At 32.8% G+C, this 18,408-nt stretch overlaps 1 protein-coding gene across 1 annotated transcript; it reads left to right on the top strand.

The window, feature by feature from the left end:
- The first annotated feature begins 746 nt into the window (after positions 1-746).
- LOC115696402 (uncharacterized) lies at positions 747-7,015 on the top strand. The gene is made up of 6 exons (XM_030623303.2): positions 747-893; positions 983-1,169; positions 1,462-4,131; positions 4,214-6,182; positions 6,383-6,586; positions 6,679-7,015. The coding sequence occupies exons 1-6, from the start codon at positions 747-749 to the stop codon at positions 7,013-7,015; spliced, it is 5,514 nt and encodes a 1,837-aa protein (XP_030479163.2).
- Positions 7,016-18,408: the final 11,393 nt, after the last annotated feature.

Genomic DNA, 18,408 nt, shown 5'->3' with positions numbered 1-18,408 from the left:
TCCTTTCAATCAAAATCAGTACAATTATGCAAATAAAATATTTATTATGCTAAACAAGTAAGCATTTACTCATAATATATTTTTATTGTTATTATTTTGTTTTCATTTCGGAAAATTTTTTTCAACTTTCTAGGTCAGTGTGTTCAGGGTTTGTTTGTTTTTTTTTTTTTCTAGGAAATATTAGAATTAAAATATAACGTCGTATATATCGTTTTAAATTAGTTGTTGAATATCTAAAATTTATATTGGATTTTTTTAAAAAAAAAATTAATAAATAAAATTGGAATTTAATTGAGTATAATAGAAAAAATTACTGTTTGAAATTATATAATCTAGCTATAGTATACAAACAGCTAGACATTAATAATTATAATAAGATCTTTATTAATTGTTTAAAAAAAAAGATATTAAAATAAAGTACAGCTAAATTAAAAACAAAAAAAAATATATTAATTACTTTATAGAGTAATTAAGAAAAATAAATAATACGAATGTAATTTTTATAATAGAATTAGGATTAAATAATACTGTAATTATATAGAGTAATTATCCTAAAAAAAAAGATATTGTAATTGTCATAGAAATAGGATTTGTACGTCTCGGGAAATACGAATAGAAATAGGATTGATTTGTTCTATAAATATAAATACTGAGTAGAGCAAAATAATAACTTATTCAAACACGTAGGTACGTATAAATAAAACCTCTCTTGATAGGTAGCTTATTATTAATTAATTAGAGTAATAATGGCAGCAATGGATGATATTGATATTAATGTAATACCTCAAGAGATTTCATTTGATCGGAGCAGTTGGAGTGATGATATTGACTGGGGTGAATTAGATAAATTGTTGGAGGCCAATAATAATAATAAGATGATGAATGAAAGTATTGTTAGTACTGAGACGATCATAATGAATGATGATCAAAGAAGCAGAAGAAAATTAGAAATCTGTCGACCCTCCCCACTTTTGTTGAACAGGATGAGTACTACAACAACCTCAATGTTGGGCCGGCCCAACTATCAAGCCCATTGCAATTAGACTTGGGAGAAATATGCAGCAAGGCTCACGATCGGCTAAGGGAAGAGGAACAAGTTGAGATGCAGAGTTCGAAGGAGCCGAGTCCTGAGAATGCAATGTCCGACTCAAGCGGAGGCAAGGAGGCGAGTAAGATACGTGCGCGTGGAACCCGAGCGCGTGTGAAGCCCAAATGGCTGGAGGAGTTCGTTAGGCTTGAAGCCATGTGAGTGGAGAGAAATTGATAATTTTGTTGCTCATTTTTATTCTGCTGCATCTCTCTTTCGGTTGTAACTTGAATTGAGCTTGGGTATAAAACCCAATTGGGATTGTAAGCCATTTTTCAGGCATGTTTTGAATGAATTTTGCAATTTGATTGCTGGAGATTTGTCTTGTCTCGAATAAGACTAACTATCAACTGGTGCTTTCATTGTTTCTTCAGGTATGAAGAACGAAGAACTCGCAGCGATGATCCAAGCCTTGGAAGCAAGCTTCCAGAAGCATACCGAACAGCAGTTCAGCCGTATTTCTGAGAAATTGGAGGAGCAGGTGGCTCGTTTGGATGGTCGGGTGGACCAATTGCAATCGCCGATGGCCAAACCACAAGCTGATAATGGGAGTTCGAGTAACAACGGGGAGCCTATTCATGGGTATCGCTCTGCGTTCAACAGTGAAGCTAGAGATGCGAACTTAATTTTGAAGACCATGAGGGTGAAAGTTCTGAGGTTCGACGGTAATGGTGTGGAGGATTGGGTATACAAGATGAACAAATTTTTTGAGCTGCATAATGTCTCATCTGAAATGAGACTTGCCACAGTAGCATTTCACTTAGAGGGAGCTCCCTCAACATGGTATCAATGGATGGAGAAGGGGGGCGGTTTCCCAGATTGGGAAACATTCTTACGAGCATTACGATCTCGATTCGGCACTTCAATCTATGAGGATCCTCTCGGCAAGATAGCGAAATTGGTACAGACGGGAATTGTGGCAAACTTTCGCGAAGAATTTGAACAACTAATGACCAAAATTTCCGGAGTGCCAGAGCAATACTTCTTGAATTACTTTGTTTGGGGATTAAAGACGGAGATCCGAAGAGAATTATTACTAGCCAAGCCTACTGACTTAGCCGATGCCATGACCAAAGCCCAGTTGTATGAGGATCGTCAAGAAGATATTATCAATCGGACCCGTAGTGATGGATTCAAGTCCACTTGGACACCCAGATCATTTCCATCGAGTACTCCTTTTCCAGGAACAGCTTCAGCACATCTACCATCCAAATTTATTATACAGAACCCCAATCTACCAGTGAAATCACCCACCCCCTCCTTACCAGTAAAAAAATTGACACCAGCGGAGATCAAGGAAAAACGAGACAAGGGCCTCTGTTTCACCTGTGATGAGAAATACCACGTGGGACACAAATGCAAGAATCGTGTCTTGATTTTGTGCGCACAAGATGAAGAAGGCATAGAAGGTTTGAGTGCGGAAGAAACTGATTCAGATGGATCTGAGGGCGTGGCGGAGGAGGTGAGCTTGAATGCGTTATCGAATGCCAGTAATCCACGCATTTTCCGCATCATCGCCAAGCACAGAGCAGAAGATTTGGAAGTCTTAATAGACATGGGCAGCAACAATAATTTTATTCAGGAGGCATTGGCAACTCGCTTGGCTCTACCTCGTTCGGAAACGAAGAAATTCAAAGTTTATATGGGAAACGGTAATTCACTATGGTGTTCCCAAATCTATATGGGTGTTGAGTTATCACTACAGGGACACAAATTCAAGGTGGATCTGTTTGTTCTACCAATTTGGGGATTAGATGTTGTATTGGGAATGCAGTGGCTGCAAACGCTGGGGCCGTGCCTTCATGACCATAAGGCATTGACCATGGAATTTCAGTGGGAAGGGAAGACTGTGAAACTGGAAGGAACTTCAAGTTCAGCGACTCAACAATTGTCCTTCTCCCAATTGCACACTATGATGAGGGACAGGGAAGTACGTGATATTTTTATGCTGACCACGATTTCGCACCAGGAGGTTACTAAGGATTTATCCCTTCAACAGATTGACAATAAGCTGCCTCAAGAAGCTCACGACATTTTGACAGAATTTCAAGACATTTTTTCCGAGCCTAAATCGTTACCACCATATAGGAGTTCCGGCCATAGAATTTTCTTACAGCCGCACTCTCAGCCCGTAAATGTCAGACCTTACCGCTACCCATATTTCCAAAAAGACATCATTGAACGACTAGTGCGCGAGATGGAAGACTGTGGGTTCGTGAGACCAAGCACTAGTCCGTTCTCATCTCCGGTACTCTTTGTCAAAAAGAAAGACGGGTCTTGGCGCTTTTGTGTGGATTACCGAGCCCTCAACAACATAACTATCAAGGATCGTTTTCCCATTCCAACAATTGATGAGCTACTAGATGAATTGGGAGGTGCAACAATATTTTCAAAGCTGGATCTTCGGGCTGGATACCATCAAATACGGATGGACCCAAAAGACGTTCACAAAACGGCTTTCCGAACTCATGAGGGTCACTACGAGTTTTTGGTCATGCCGTTTGGGCTCACTAACGCACCATCAACATTTCAAGCAACCATGAATCGGGTATTTCAACCTTTACAACGCCATTGTGTTATTGTTTTCTTTGATGACTTTCTTGTTTACAGCAAATCAACGATGGAACATATTGCTCATCTATGTTCGGTGTTCCAACTTTTGAGAGATCATCGGTTTTTTGCCAAACTCAGCAAGTGTACTTTCTTCCAATCCACAATTGAGTACTTGGGTCATTTGGTGGCGGCAGATGGTGTTCGAGCGGATCCATCAAAAATCACAGCGATGCTTGATTGGCCTCAACCTTCCACACTCAAACAACTTCGCGGCTTTCTTGGCTTAACAGGATATTATCGAAGATTTGTAGCTCATTATGCCTCAATTGCAGCGCCTCTTACTGAGCTGCTCAAGAAAGAAAATTTCATATGGACAGAGGCAGCTTGTGCAGCCTTCCGGCAACTGAAACAAGTGATGACAGTTACACCAGTTCTGGCCCTTCCAGATTTCTCCAAGTTGTTTGTAATTGAAGCCGATGCGTCCAATGTGGGTAGGCGCAGTTCTCATGCAAGAGGGGCATCCAATGGCGTTTTTTAGCAAAAAGTTGGGTCCAAAGTTCAGTGGCACATCAGCCTATTTGCGGGAATTGCGAGCTATCGTGGAGGCAGCTACTAAGTGGCGCCAATACCTTTTGGGTCGCCAATTTCTCATCCGAACAGACCACAAAAGCTTGAAAGAACTACTTACCCAAGTTATACAGACACCAGAGCAGCAACAATTCCTCCAAAAATTAATTGGGTTCCACTTTACCATCGAATATAAACCGGGAAAGACTAATGCAGCAGTAGATGCCTTGTCTCGTCAACATGAAGTTCCAAATTCACTGCTGGCAGCAGCTCAATCAACAGCCAGTTTTGAATTTTTGGAAGAACTCCGTCAAGAGAATACAACCTGCCCAGAACTCCGTCACATACATGAGCAGCTAGCTTCGGGTATTTTGACAGATTCTCTATATTCGGTTCGTGATGGGCTCTTGTACCACAAACACCACCTTCGACTAAGTTCCCATTCTAATCTGAAGCAGAAATTACTCAGCGAGTTTCATGAGTATTTAATGGGAGGACATGCGGGTCCAGAACACACTTTTCTCCGTTTAAGTGCAAACTTTATGTGGCCAGGTATGCGCAAGGAAGTACAGCAGTTTGTTCGCAATTGTATTATCTGTCAGACGATCAAATACTCTCCCATGGCACCTTATGGTTTGCTCCAACCATTACAACTTCCAGAACGTGTGTGGGAAGATTTATCAATGGATTTCATCGTTGGGTTACCAAAATCTGGCAGTGTATCCAACATTCTGGTGGTAGTTGACAGGTTTACCAAGTATGCGCATTTTGGGGCATTATCGAATCAATACACAGCAACCAAGGTGGTGGAATTATTTTCCAACATGGTTATCAAACTCCACGGACTGCCCCGTTCCATAGTCTCCGACCGCGACCCAATTTTTACTAGTGCTTTTTGGAGGAAATTATTTGAATTAATGGGCACGCGATTGAAGATGAGTTCTTCCTACCATCCTCAGACCGATGGTCAAACGGAGGTTACAAATAGGTACTTGGAACAGTATTTGCGGGCTTTCACAGCTGACAATCCGCGACAATGGAGTCGTTTTTTGCCATGGGCTGAGTACCATTACAACACTAGTTATCACTCTTCCATCGAGATGACACCATTCCAAGCGGTATACGGTCGTACTCCACCATCTATTCCTACGTACACCCGAGGGACCACTAGCATTCACGCCGTTGAAGAAGATCTTCTTTCTCGGGATGACATTCTGAAACAACTCACTACAAACTTGCAGGCTGCTCGCAATAGAATGAAACAACAGGCAGATAAACACCGCCGTGACATCAAGTTTAGTGTTGGTGATCTGGTTTTGATAAAACTACAGCCTTATCGGCAAAACACAGTGGCAAAACGACTCCATCCCAAACTTTGTAAGAGATACTTTGGTCCATTTCCGATCAAGGCTCAAGTGGGACAAGTTGCTTACACAGTGGAGTTGCCCGAAGGCAGTAAGATTCATCCTACGTTCCATGTTTCGGTGTTGACACCGTTTTATGGACCCAAACCTCCCACTTGTTATCCGCTTCCTGAGATTACTGTCAATAACAAACCAGTGATGCTACCCCAAGCAATTGTTGCCGTTCGAACCTTTCGAGGGGAGAAGCAAATATTGGTTCAATGGTCACTTAGCGCATTGGAGGATGCTACTTGGGAAAACTTGGCTGAATTTGGAGCACTCTATGGCATTCCCAACCTTGAGGACAAGGTCGTTTTCAATGACGGGGGTAGTGTTGGGTCGGCCCAACTATCAAGCCCATTGCAATTAGACTTGGGAGAAATATGCAGCAAGTCTCACGATCGGCTAAGGGAAGAGGAACAAGTTGAGATGCAGAGTTCGAAGGAGCCGAGTCCTGAGAATGCAATGTCCGACTCAAGCGGAGGCAAGGAGGCGAGTAAGATACGTGCGTGTGGAACCCAAGCACGTGTGAAGCCCAAATGGCTGGAGGAGTTCGTTAGGCTTGAAGCCATGTGAGTGGAGAGAAATTGATAATTTTGTTGCTCATTTTTATTCTGCTGCATCTCTCTTTCGGTTGTAACTTGAATTGAGCTTGAGTATAAAACCCAATTGGGATTGTAAGCCATTTTTCAGGCATGTTTTGAATGAATTTTGCAATTTGATTGCTGGAGATTTGTCTTGTCTCGAATAAGACTAACTATCACTCAAGTAGTACTCTCACCAAGACTCAAGAAAATATTTTCTATACATCTGATATAGTACCTGCAATTAATGTCTACCCTTATTGGGGTCAAACTAACAATCAAGAACCTCAAATGGAAACAATCAATGCTTTTTCCATTCCCATTCCGGCTACTGAAACTCGCACTCGAAAAGTACCTTCAAAAAATGGTCGTTGGACAATAATAGAGCACATGTAAGTAATACATGCATTATTATTTACTCTTAACTTCTTTTTTTATTATTTATTATAGAGAATACTTACATGTGAATTGTTTTTATTATCAGGCTTTTCTTGAAAGGGTTGAATAAGTTTGGTTATGGCCAATGGACAAAAATATGTGCACTACTTGGTGGTACAAGAACTCCCGCCCAAGTGTCTAGCCATGCTCAAAACTATTATAATAAAATGATGAAGAAAGAAGATGAAGCTGGTGCAGTGACAAAGAATAATAATAATAATAAGAAGATGTTGAATAAGAGTATTAATGATATTGTTCTAAACGATGATGGCACAATATCAGCTCCCAATTATCTCTTACGCACTCTCTCCAAATATCAACATATTTATTACCAATCCGAGCTAGCTACTATAAATTACGACTTTATTTTGTATCCCTTATAATTCAAACTATTTTGTATCCCTTATAATTCAAACTAAATATAATAAACTAACTTAAATATATAATGTAAACAAACCAACAGTTTCGAATAATAAAAATCTAGAACATTCATTTTCATATATATTTCAAACTATGAATCTTAATTTATTTTATAATTTGTTGTTTTAAGAACCTATAATATATAATCTATTAACTTCTAATCTAGTGAAAAAATTAATTCAATTAACTAACAAGATATAGTTATTCATTATTAATTAATCAAGCATTAGTAAGATAATTTGTTTCTCTCTAAAAAAAACTCATAGAATTAGTAGAATCTCTTAATCTCACACTTTTTTTATGTTATACAATTATAAGTCTAATTTTAGATTACCTCTCTATAAAACTTAAAATCTTAATACAAATTAATAGTGATTAAGCATTAACAAGATGATAATTATATAGCACAAAAATTGCATAAACAAACATGGAAATAATCTAAAAACTTTGATTCATAATCTAAAATAGTTCCATTCACATTCTAGAAAAGAGTGTACTTCATAATGACAAACATAATAACAACAATAATCATGTTCATAATTAAGCAACTAAACAAAAGAATAAAAAAGAAGAAGAAGCAAATAATTCTAATAATGATTGGTGATGATTACTTGGAATCTCTCTCTTGCTCTTCAATAATCTAATCTGCAAAAGTATTTTTGTCTCTCACTCGTCGTTAGAAGTCAAATTACATAATTTTTATAGGCCAAAAAAGATAGAAAATATGACATTTTAAAATTTGAAACTAAATTGAAATGTTGTGCAAGGCGACATGTCGCCTGAAAATATGACATTTTAAAATTCAAATTTAAATTGAAAAGCTGCGTTAGGAGACATGTCGCCTACATATTGTCATCTTTTGTATCCACCACTTGCCAAAATTATTAGGATTTTTACCCTAAAGCCAAGTAGTTGATGAATAATATATTACAGATTATATGAAATGCAATTATAAGCTAAATGAATACATTAATTATAGAAGTGTAATTAATATATATCTGAAAAATTCTTTATTCATATGGAGAAGATATAATCTTGCAAGGATGTACAAGAGAAGGTATAATCTTGCTAAGTACGACTTACACTTGTTGATTTTATGGCACTAAATCGGATACGTAGCGAAGGAGTTTCATATTAATTGATTATCATTTTACCATATCTAAATAGATCTACAGATGTGTGTACATTAAATCAAAACATAAATTAACCAGTTTAAAATATATAACTCTTGAAGATTGCTATCAAGGTATCCTTAAAACTTCTCGTATGTTGTATCACTTAATCCAGATGATGAGGATGATGCAATTGGACTCTCACCAGTATCTTTCAAATCAATACACCACACACTAAAAATAGTGTGGGCTATTAGGATAAAGTGTATAGGCTTTTTCTTGTTGAGTTCTCAACACATGAGTAAGAACAAATGGGAGAAAAAAATAATTTCCTTTCCCTCTATAATTTCAAAAATTAAGTATTTTGGGAACTATTCTGATTCCTCAAATCAAACTTTTATTTATAGTAGTTAAATCTCTTTAATTAATTTATATTTAATTGTTCAAATAAATAAATAAATATCTATAACTTAATTTGGTTACAGATATTTATGAGAGAATCTCTCAACCACTTTACAGAATATCTCAACAACCTTGAAATATCTATGATCATTTTTTAAATTAGATATTAACTAATTAAATTAGTATTTTTACCCCCTAAACTTTCGGCACTACCTGATTTTGCCCCTTAAAATATACGATTTGTTAAAAATTCTCCCTAAAATATAAAAATGTTACATAATTATGCCTCTTCTGTTAGGTTTCGTTTCATTTACCGTCAAAAATTAGTATTTTTACCCCATGAACTTTGACCAATACAAATTTTTTCCCCTTTTATTCAAAAAATTAATTCTAAAAATTATAATATTCTATAAATTTTGGAAAATAAATACTAAAAAGTATTAAAAAATTTGATCAAAATATTAAGTTTACTTAAAAAACTTAAATTATTACTAAAAAAAATTTTAAACTTTATTTTATTTATAAACACGTAATTTAAAAAATCAAACTAAAATTATTGAGAATCTAATAAATAATTTAAATAGACTAAATTTTTTGATGAAAAATCAAACTTATTTATATTTATAAACTCATACCTTAATAAATAAAGAAAAATAATTAAAAAATTAATTAAAATGTAAAAATATTCTGGAAAAAAGTTAGAAATTAAACTAAAAAAATGTTATGTTTACTTAAACAAATATAAATTTTTTTGAGAAAAATAAAATAGACTCAAGTTTGTTCCTGTAAAATTTAGTTCTTACAAAAATTAATTTTTTAATATATTTTTTTAATATCTAAATGAATTTTTTAATAAAAAATAAATAATTTTTTAAATCGCTTAATTAGTTTTAAAATTTTAATTTCTTTTTTAATTTTCTTAATCATTCAAATTATATATTTTTTTAAAAGATCTAAATTAATTTTTTAAGTTTTACTAAAAAAATATTAAATTTTTCTCATGTTTATTTTCAGGGGGTACGATTTGATAATTGTCAATGTTTATGGGGCAAAGTTGCTAATTTATAATGACACGTTAGTATTTTAACAGAATAATGGGATAGAACCTAACAGAAGGACTAAATTTTTGTAAATGTAAAAGTTTAGGGAAGATTCTTAACAAGCCATATATTTTAGGAGAAAAAATTAATATTGTCGAAAGTTCAGAGCAAAAATTGCTAATTACTCAATAATAAATATTATTTATGGAAAAATTAAGAAATTAATTTTGGACCTTAAAATATGACCCACACGTGTAGGCTCATTCTACACATGTAGGGTGACATATAAAGGCCCGTGACTAATTTAGTTTAATTATTTTATTAGTTAAAATTATTTAAATTAAATTAAGTTAAATATTTTTAATTATTAATTAAATGAATTATTTGATAATTGTTTAATTAAAAGGATATGTACTTATTAAAATAAAAGATCTACTGCTATTTGAAATTCATTTATTAGATATTTCATTTGAATTCTTAATTCAAATCAAATTAGATATTTATTTTTATTTTAAATAAAGGATTAAAAATACTTTATTTATAATACTATATATATGATATATATATATATAATATCATAAATCAATAACCTAAAACAGACAGAAAAGGTTTAATAAAGTCGAGAGAAAATAGGAATTGATTTTATCTCTCTCTCTCTCTCTCTCTCTCTCTCTCTCTCTCTCTCTCTCTCTCTCTCTCACTTTGTCTCACACGTGTACACACTTATTCAGCTGTTGCGAGATCAACATCCTAACTCAATTACAGTGTCTCATGAGTTAAGTACACATTGTAATACGTAAATTTATTCATTTAAATAAGATCTAATAGCCCACTCTACTTCTAAGTGTTGACGTTGGCCTGAAGGATCAAGGTGTGGATTCTTCATCAAAGTTCTTGGATTGAATGTTCAATAAATATACGAAAAGAAACAAGGATACCCTGATAGACTTCAAGAGCTATAATCTTTCTTTCAGTAGTTTTGATTTAATCGATATATATATGTTGATATCCTTGGGCTCATGGTTCATATTAGATCAAACTATTTTTATCACATTCAGCTTCCACTTTTATAACTCTGATATGTGTTGGGTTTTATGCCCTAAATAAAACTCATTTCAATATAATCAGATTTACTTATTACTATAGATCAGAAATAACATTTAATGTTGCATGGTTCACATGATTTATTTCATGATTATATGTACATAATGTATAAATTCATCTGAAACCCTTTTCACATACTTGATCCTGTTTATTGTGCCGTCAACACATTGGAAAGTAAACATGACTATGTGAATAAAGTTTCCTAGATTTATCAGACACAGGGTTTTACTGATATGATAATCTACAACAGAGTTTACTTGCATTTGGAGAAGTGCTATGTTCTTTCCAGAGCATTGGTTAAAGTAAAGCTTAGGTTGGATGCATGGAGTATGCATCGGAAGGGACCGATATTGAACTTTGACTTAGATTTAATTAAACTTACCGTAAAATCTATTCAAGTCAATATCGCCTAGTTGATCCTAGATTAAATGATCTTAATCCTGTTATGATTAGGCTCAATCTTGAAAGGCTATTCGTGTTCCTTGAATTGTTAGTTAAGCCTACTTTTAGGTCAGGGTGATACGTACTTTTTGGGAACATGGTAGTGCAATTGAGTGGGAGTGCTAGCATAAACATGGAATCTATAGCTTCTATCTGGCGAATAGTAAGCAAAGGATGATCACCTTCGAGCTTGACCAAACGAAAATAAATGGTGGAGATCTCATTTCACATAAGCTGAAATATCATTTATACGGGGTCAAGTGTTTTAAGGATAAAATACATAGTAGGGTGTTACGGTAATTTAATCCCTTTACTGTGTAGATCATTCATATAGAGGATAATTGATCACATTAGGATTATAACAATGGATAACTAATGATGTGTCTATATGGTGGAACATATAGAGCATTCTATATACTGAGAGTGCAATTCTAAGTTCTATGCGTGGATTCAACGAAGAATTAATAAGTTAGTGAATTTTAGTGCTAAATTCTTGATCTACTTATTGGAAGCTCGGTTATATAGACCCATGGTCCCCCCACTAGTTGAGATAATATTGCTTGTAAGACTCATGTAATTGGTTTTGATTAATCAATTATAATTCTCAAATTAGACTATGTCTATTTGTGAATTTTTTCACTAAGTAAGGGCGAAATTGTAAAGAAAGAGTTTTTAGGGGCATATTTGTTAATTATGATACTTTGTATGGTTCAATTAATAAATATGATAAATGACAATATTATTTTATAATTATTTATAGTTATTAAATAGTTAGAATTGGCATTTAAATGGTTGAATTAGGAAATTGGCATTTTTGAGAAAATCAGATACAAAAGGTGTTAAAATTGCAAAATTGCAAAAAGCAAGGCCCAATCCACTAAGTGTATGGCCGGCCACCTTAGTAGGTATTTTAAGTTGATTTTTTCATTATTTTAATGCCATATAATTCAAATCTAACCCTAGTGGAATGCTATAAATAGATAGTGAAGGCTTCAGGAAAAACAGACTTCTGAATCAGAAAAAACTGAGCCTCCTCTCTCTTCTCTGGCCGCCACTCTCTCTCTCTCTCTATTTTTCCTTGATAATTTCGAAATCCTTAGTGATTAGAGTAGTGCCCTTACACATCAAGCAATACCTCAATCATAGTGAGGAAGATCGTGAAGAAAGATCATCAGCAAAGGAGTTTCAGCATCAAAGATTCAGAGAAAGAGATCCAGGTTCAGATATTGATAATGCTCTGCTACAGAAAGGAATCAAGGGCTAGATATCTGAAAGGAAGGAGTCATTATATTCCGCTGCACCCAATGTAAGGTTTCCTAAACTTTATATGTGTTTAATTTATCGTTTTAGAAAGTTCTTATTTAGGATGTTAATAAACATACTTGTGAGTAGATCTAAGATCTTGGTAAAATAAATTCCAAAAACTGGCCTCAGAGCCATGGTAATTGATTTACTTACAAGAAATTTGGACTTTAAAACGATTGTTTGTATGTTTTTTGGATGGTATCATGTTGTATTGAGTGTTATTTGATGATTGATTGATGTTTGTAAATTTTCGTGAAAAAAAATTGCGATTTTGTTTCTGAAATTATTTTTATTGGATAGTATGGAAAAAATTAAGCAAGTTAGCCTTTTACAGAACTCAATTTCGATTTTATTTGAATTAGTTATGAATTTTTGAAGATTTGAAAAAATCGGGGCTGTGCTGAAATTTTTCCTGCGATCGCAAATCTGTCCGTACAGTTCACAATTTTTTCGTTTTTCTTCGATTTTTCATACTTTTTCATTGAATTAACTTCCGATTTTTGGTATAGATTTGTATTTATACTATTACTATTCCTAATTCAATTCTAATTATCTTTTTGAATTAATTTAATATTTTTTAAATTTAATTCAAGATATTAGTGTAATTTGAATTTGAATAGAATTAGTATCTATCTTCTTGCTTAAAAATCTATCTTATTTTAAAATTTGATTATATCTTATCTTATTTTAAATTTAAAAATAAGATATTTATAATCATGTAATTTTTAAATGATATAAGATATTTTGCTAATTTTTTAAATTTTGTTATTTTATTTATTTAAATTACATTTAAAATTTGAAAAAGATATTTATTTATCTTTTCTAATTTTTTGTTTAATTTTTATTTATAAAATAACATTTAAAATTTAAAAGTAGTTAGCAAATTTTTGAAATGATATTTAGGTTGGTTGAAACCTATTTTTTCAAAAATTATAGGTTTAATTTTAAATTTAAATTTTTTTTAAAAATTTCGAATTTTTCAAATTTTTTTTAAATTTTCGAAATTAATTATTTAATTTAAAATTAAATAAATCCTACATCCAACTGTCCAGCTAACCTTGTTGCAGGAGTATGTGTTTTAGCTTGTTTGTAAGTTTTCAAAACCTATTATTACTTGATTGCAAATAGTCATGGTTACTTTTTGCCAGATCTAATGATCTGATGGCTCCCTTGGTCAAGTTAATAATTTGTAACAGGTATATTTACAATCTTCTTTCATCTGTGTATGACCTAGCAACATGATAGGACCCATCCAAAGTGTGCCTGTGTGAGCCTATGTGTTTAATTTGATTATAGATACATATAGGTTGTTGTTGCTAAAATAAATTATCATAGTTCTTGATAGAATTTATTTAGGCCCATTTAGTTATTGGGCTTATTCAATTAATAACAGTTGTTCTTATTAAGGTTAAATTCCTCTCTTTTGGGCCTTGTGTGAGAGTTGGGAGCCATAGAAGTGGGTACGACATACTGAACCCAGCACCCCCTCACATGAACCACCCCAATTGTGAATGCCCATTTGCCTGATTTGAATGACTGTACTAGGTTAATTAAACTAGTTTAACCTAATAAAATTGATTAGCAACATAATTAATTTCATTTATTTTGAAATTAATTTAAGAAAATTATAGTTTAAAGAATTTTTTATTCTAAGCTAAACTATATGTATTTTCTTGTATTTAATTAAATACAGAATTATAACCATCTAGATTCTTTCTGGAACTTAATTTAAATTTTTCATTAAATATTCTTATTTAAGTTGATATTTAGTTATCTACAACTAACCAACTTAAATCTGAATATCTTTTGAATTTCAAATTTCAAAATGAAGTTGAGGAATTTTAGGCATTGGTTATTAAGATTCTTTAGATATTTTTTAAGTTAATATCTTTTTGAATATTAACTTAAAATGGAATATTTTCAAATTAAGTGGTTACAACTTAATTTTTGATATTTAATTAAATTTAAATTTGAAAAATATTTAAGTTCTAGATTTTTTCTAATACAACTTAAATTAGATATTTTTTCAAATTTTGTGGAAAAGATACTTAGTCAAATAAGATATTTTCTAGATAGTTATTTCTAGACTACTTATTATTTCTAATATTAAATAGGAAATTATTATACATTGTGAAATTAATTATTTAAATAATTAATTTTGGTACAATTTATTTTAAGTATATTTTTTCCTAGTATTAAACTAGAGATTAATAATTAAGCCTTCTCTACACTTAATTATTTATTTCTTGAATTTAATACATTTAATTAATTTTAAAATTAAATATCTAAGTTGATTTTTATCATCATACTTAAATATTTCCTTTTCATGACATTTAATTAAATAGAAAATTATTTTTAGTTGAAATTTATTTTTTCAACTAAATTTAAATAATTTTCAAAATATATATTTTTTCTTTATTTTATTAATCAATTTTCGAAATTGCATTTCTTAAATGCTAGAATTTTGAATTTTATCTTGAAAAATAGATTAAGTTGTAAATTAATTATTTATTTTAATTAATTCTTGGATCAACTTAAATCAATGATTTTTTCATTTATTGATTAAGTTAAAATAAATTGAATTAAAGTATATTATTAGAAATTGAATTAATTAGTCAAAGGAAAGTCTAGATAGATGATATTTTTGCTTGAAGTATTTTTCTAGTGTATTTAATTAATATCTAAGTTGATTTTCATCATCATACTTAAATATTTGAAATTTTTCTTATATATTTAATTAAATAGGAAAATTATATTTTTTGTTGTAAATTAATTTTATTAATTAATTTTGGGCCAACATTAAATTAGAATAATTTTTCCAGGATTAATTTTTATTTTTAACATGCATTTTCGAAAATTGTATTCTTAAATACTTTAATTTTTCGAAATGCAATATATATTTATAGAAAAATTAAATTTGAGTTGTAAATTAATTTATATTAATTTTGTAACAACTTAAATTGAATATTTTTCTAAATATTTATTGGAAATTATTACTAAGATGGAAAGAAATACATGTTATTTTCATATCCATCTAAGTAAAATTTATAAATATTAAATTAAAATTTATATTTAGAATTTTTCATTCTAAATTGGAAATTTTAAATAAATATATATATTTAAAATAAATAAATTAAATAAAGAGAATCAAAGAAAATACAACTCACTTTAAATAATGAGCTTGATTATTATTAAGATATTCGATCTCCATTGTGGGTTTTACACCGCGTTTGTTTTAGTGAGTAATCCTCCCTAATGGAGGAACGTTCATTAGCAATTTCGCAACGTTTAATCTCGCATGATAAGTAGTTTGTAAGTGTTTTGTATGGTATGGATCACCCTAATGGTGGCGACCATACTTGACTTGCAAATTATGAAACAATGGTGGAAGCTCATAAGATAGAATTGCCTTGACTCTCGCCTAAACGGGACAATGCTGAATTCCAATCTTGATCGAATAAAAGGTTGCTAGAATGTTTAACATTTTAGATGAGCTGACAACTCTATTCAATGGATGATGCTTTGACTCTCGCCTAAACGGGACACTGATATCAGTTTGTTGAAAACCTTGGAAATTATTTAGGATTGTAAGTTTTAGTATTTTCACTTGTCATTCCTACTTGCTATATGTTTAATAATTTCTGAATTGTGTATGAATTTATATTGAACCATGTTATTTTCTGTTATTAAGTTGTAGTTTAATTTCGAATCTTCATTGTTGGTCTAACTTGGCTTGTTTATCTAATGAGATAAATCCCTAGTGGATTTTCACCATTAGACATTCATAATAGTGTTAGATCTCGAAAGATAAATATTTTATATGCGACATCTAGCTGTTCATCAATTGATGACACCTTAGACTAGTTGTAACACCCTAACTAACTTAGGCGTATTACGTGATTTTTAAACGTACTGTGCAGCTCGTTGCTAATCAACGAGGTTTATGGAAAAACGTGATTAATTAAAATTTTGCTTTTTAATTAAACTTATAAAACAGTATTACAAAAGACTCGGGATCCCGATTATAAAAATATTTACAAAAAGTTTAACTGTTTAACTGTTACATAAAAATAAAGGTCGTCTAACGACCAGTTACAAAATCAGCCTTGCTGTCCCGAGGATCGTACGCTCCAGGCCTAACTGCCCCGACATGTACAATCTCATAAGCTCGCTCACGGTCCATCAACTATAGCCTTGCCTTTACCTACACATAAACGTAAACTGTGAGTCGACAGACTCAGTAAGAAAAGCATAATAATATTCATACATAATTCTAACTGCCGTGTCCAACACGATACTGAGTCCCGCTACTGCCATGTCCAACATGGTACTGAGCCACTACTGCCATGTCCAACATGGTACTGAGTTTTGAACGTTCACAGGGACGGTACTATTGACAAGTATCCTCCCGATCGGCCGAACCGGCCATACTCCGCCGCCGGTCATACTCCACCGTACCGACGGGATAGGTCAATAGCACGGAACCACCAACCAATTGTCGGCTGATCGGCCGAACCTGGTCATACTCCGCCGTCGGTCATACTCCACTCGTACCGACGTGACAGGTTGGATGGTTCGAAGCCTATATACATAACTAATGTAATCTAACAAAGCTTCCTACATGCACGCTAAACATGTAATCTACATATGCATACCGTTATACTAATCTTACCCGGATTCCGAATTCGGTGTGCTTGGCCAACCCGACCGGAATCGAAGCCGAGCTACGGACATCGGCTCCTAAACCATAAAAATCACAACGCTATAAGTGACACGCTAAATCACTTCCCGGGGACTAAAACTAGGAACTAAAAGTTTCCCTATCGATAAAAAGCATGGCAATACCCCCTAAAACATAAAAACGAGGAAAACTAGGGTTTCAGAAAATTCCCCAACCGGTAGAGTTGCCCAACCGAATTCCGGTTCGGGAATTACCGGACACCCATCCGGAATTCCGGTTGCACAACCGAATTCCGGCTCGCAGAATTTTTCAAAAATTCCTAACTCAACCAAATCAAACCCAATTGGTTCCAAACCTTCCAGACCTGCTCTAAATACCCCAAAGAACAAATCTAAGGCAACAAACTAACCCAGAAATCACAGAAACAAAAATCACCATTAAAGCTCAAGCTTTGAGTTCTAAACTCAAACTTGAGCAATTCCCACAATCATGCATTCAAACAAGCTAGAATCTACTAAATCATGCATAAATAAGCCTCTGCAAACAACAGAAAACATCCAGCAACTTCACAGCAACAATTTGAACCATTTCATTCAAAAATTCATAACTTTTTACATGAAAATCTAACCTACAAGAACAAGGAACTCAAGCATGCTATACAATCTCATTAAACCTATTTATTTCAACATTTAATCAAAGAACAACAACAACAACAATCAGCAGTAACAATCACCAAAAACATCATGCATTTCACTCAATATTTCATCATTTTTTTTTTCATAATTTCAAGGAGGAAATCAAGAGAAGCTAACCTAGCTTGGAAAAAGCTTAGATTTGGATGAGAATCCACTTGAAAAATTTGAGCAAAACCCAGCTCCAAGCACCCACATGCACAGCCGAAAATAGAGAGGAAAAAGGGAGTATTTTTTGAAATTTTCTTTCTTTTCTTACTTAGTGATTTTTTTGATAAAAAGGGAAAAATGAGATACACTACATACACTATTCATTTCAGCCAAGTATACCATTAAATAATTATTTATTTTTCAAATAAAAAGTCACTAAAAGACAAAAAGTCATTGGGGCAAAAAGACCATTTTGCCCCTCCACATTAAAATCACATAAATCATACTAAAGGGGTATTTTTGGGAAATTCTAAATTCCCGGCCATTCCCGACATTCCCAATGTCTAAAACCCGTCCCCAAATTACTAACATACTAAGTTGTGATTTCTACTGAGCCAAACGCCGAGTTCCAAAATACCGGGCACCAGA

Source organism: Cannabis sativa, chromosome 7 (genome assembly GCF_029168945.1).
Source record: "Cannabis sativa cultivar Pink pepper isolate KNU-18-1 chromosome 7, ASM2916894v1, whole genome shotgun sequence".
Taxonomy (NCBI): Eukaryota; Viridiplantae; Streptophyta; class Magnoliopsida; order Rosales; family Cannabaceae; genus Cannabis; species Cannabis sativa.
The sequence above is the reverse complement of the archived record's forward strand: the minus strand, read 5'-3'. Positions and strand labels throughout refer to the sequence as shown.

Coding starts and splice junctions, on each gene's coding strand:
- LOC115696402 (XM_030623303.2), top strand. CDS start 747: ATGGCAGCAATGGATGATATTGATATTAATGTAATACCTCAAGAGATT. Junction 4,132..4,213: donor AGCCGATGCGTCCAATGTGG/GTAGGCGCAGTT, acceptor GTGGCACATCAG/CCTATTTGCGGGAATTGCGA. Junction 6,183..6,382: donor TTCGTTAGGCTTGAAGCCAT/GTGAGTGGAGAG, acceptor TCACTCAAGTAG/TACTCTCACCAAGACTCAAG.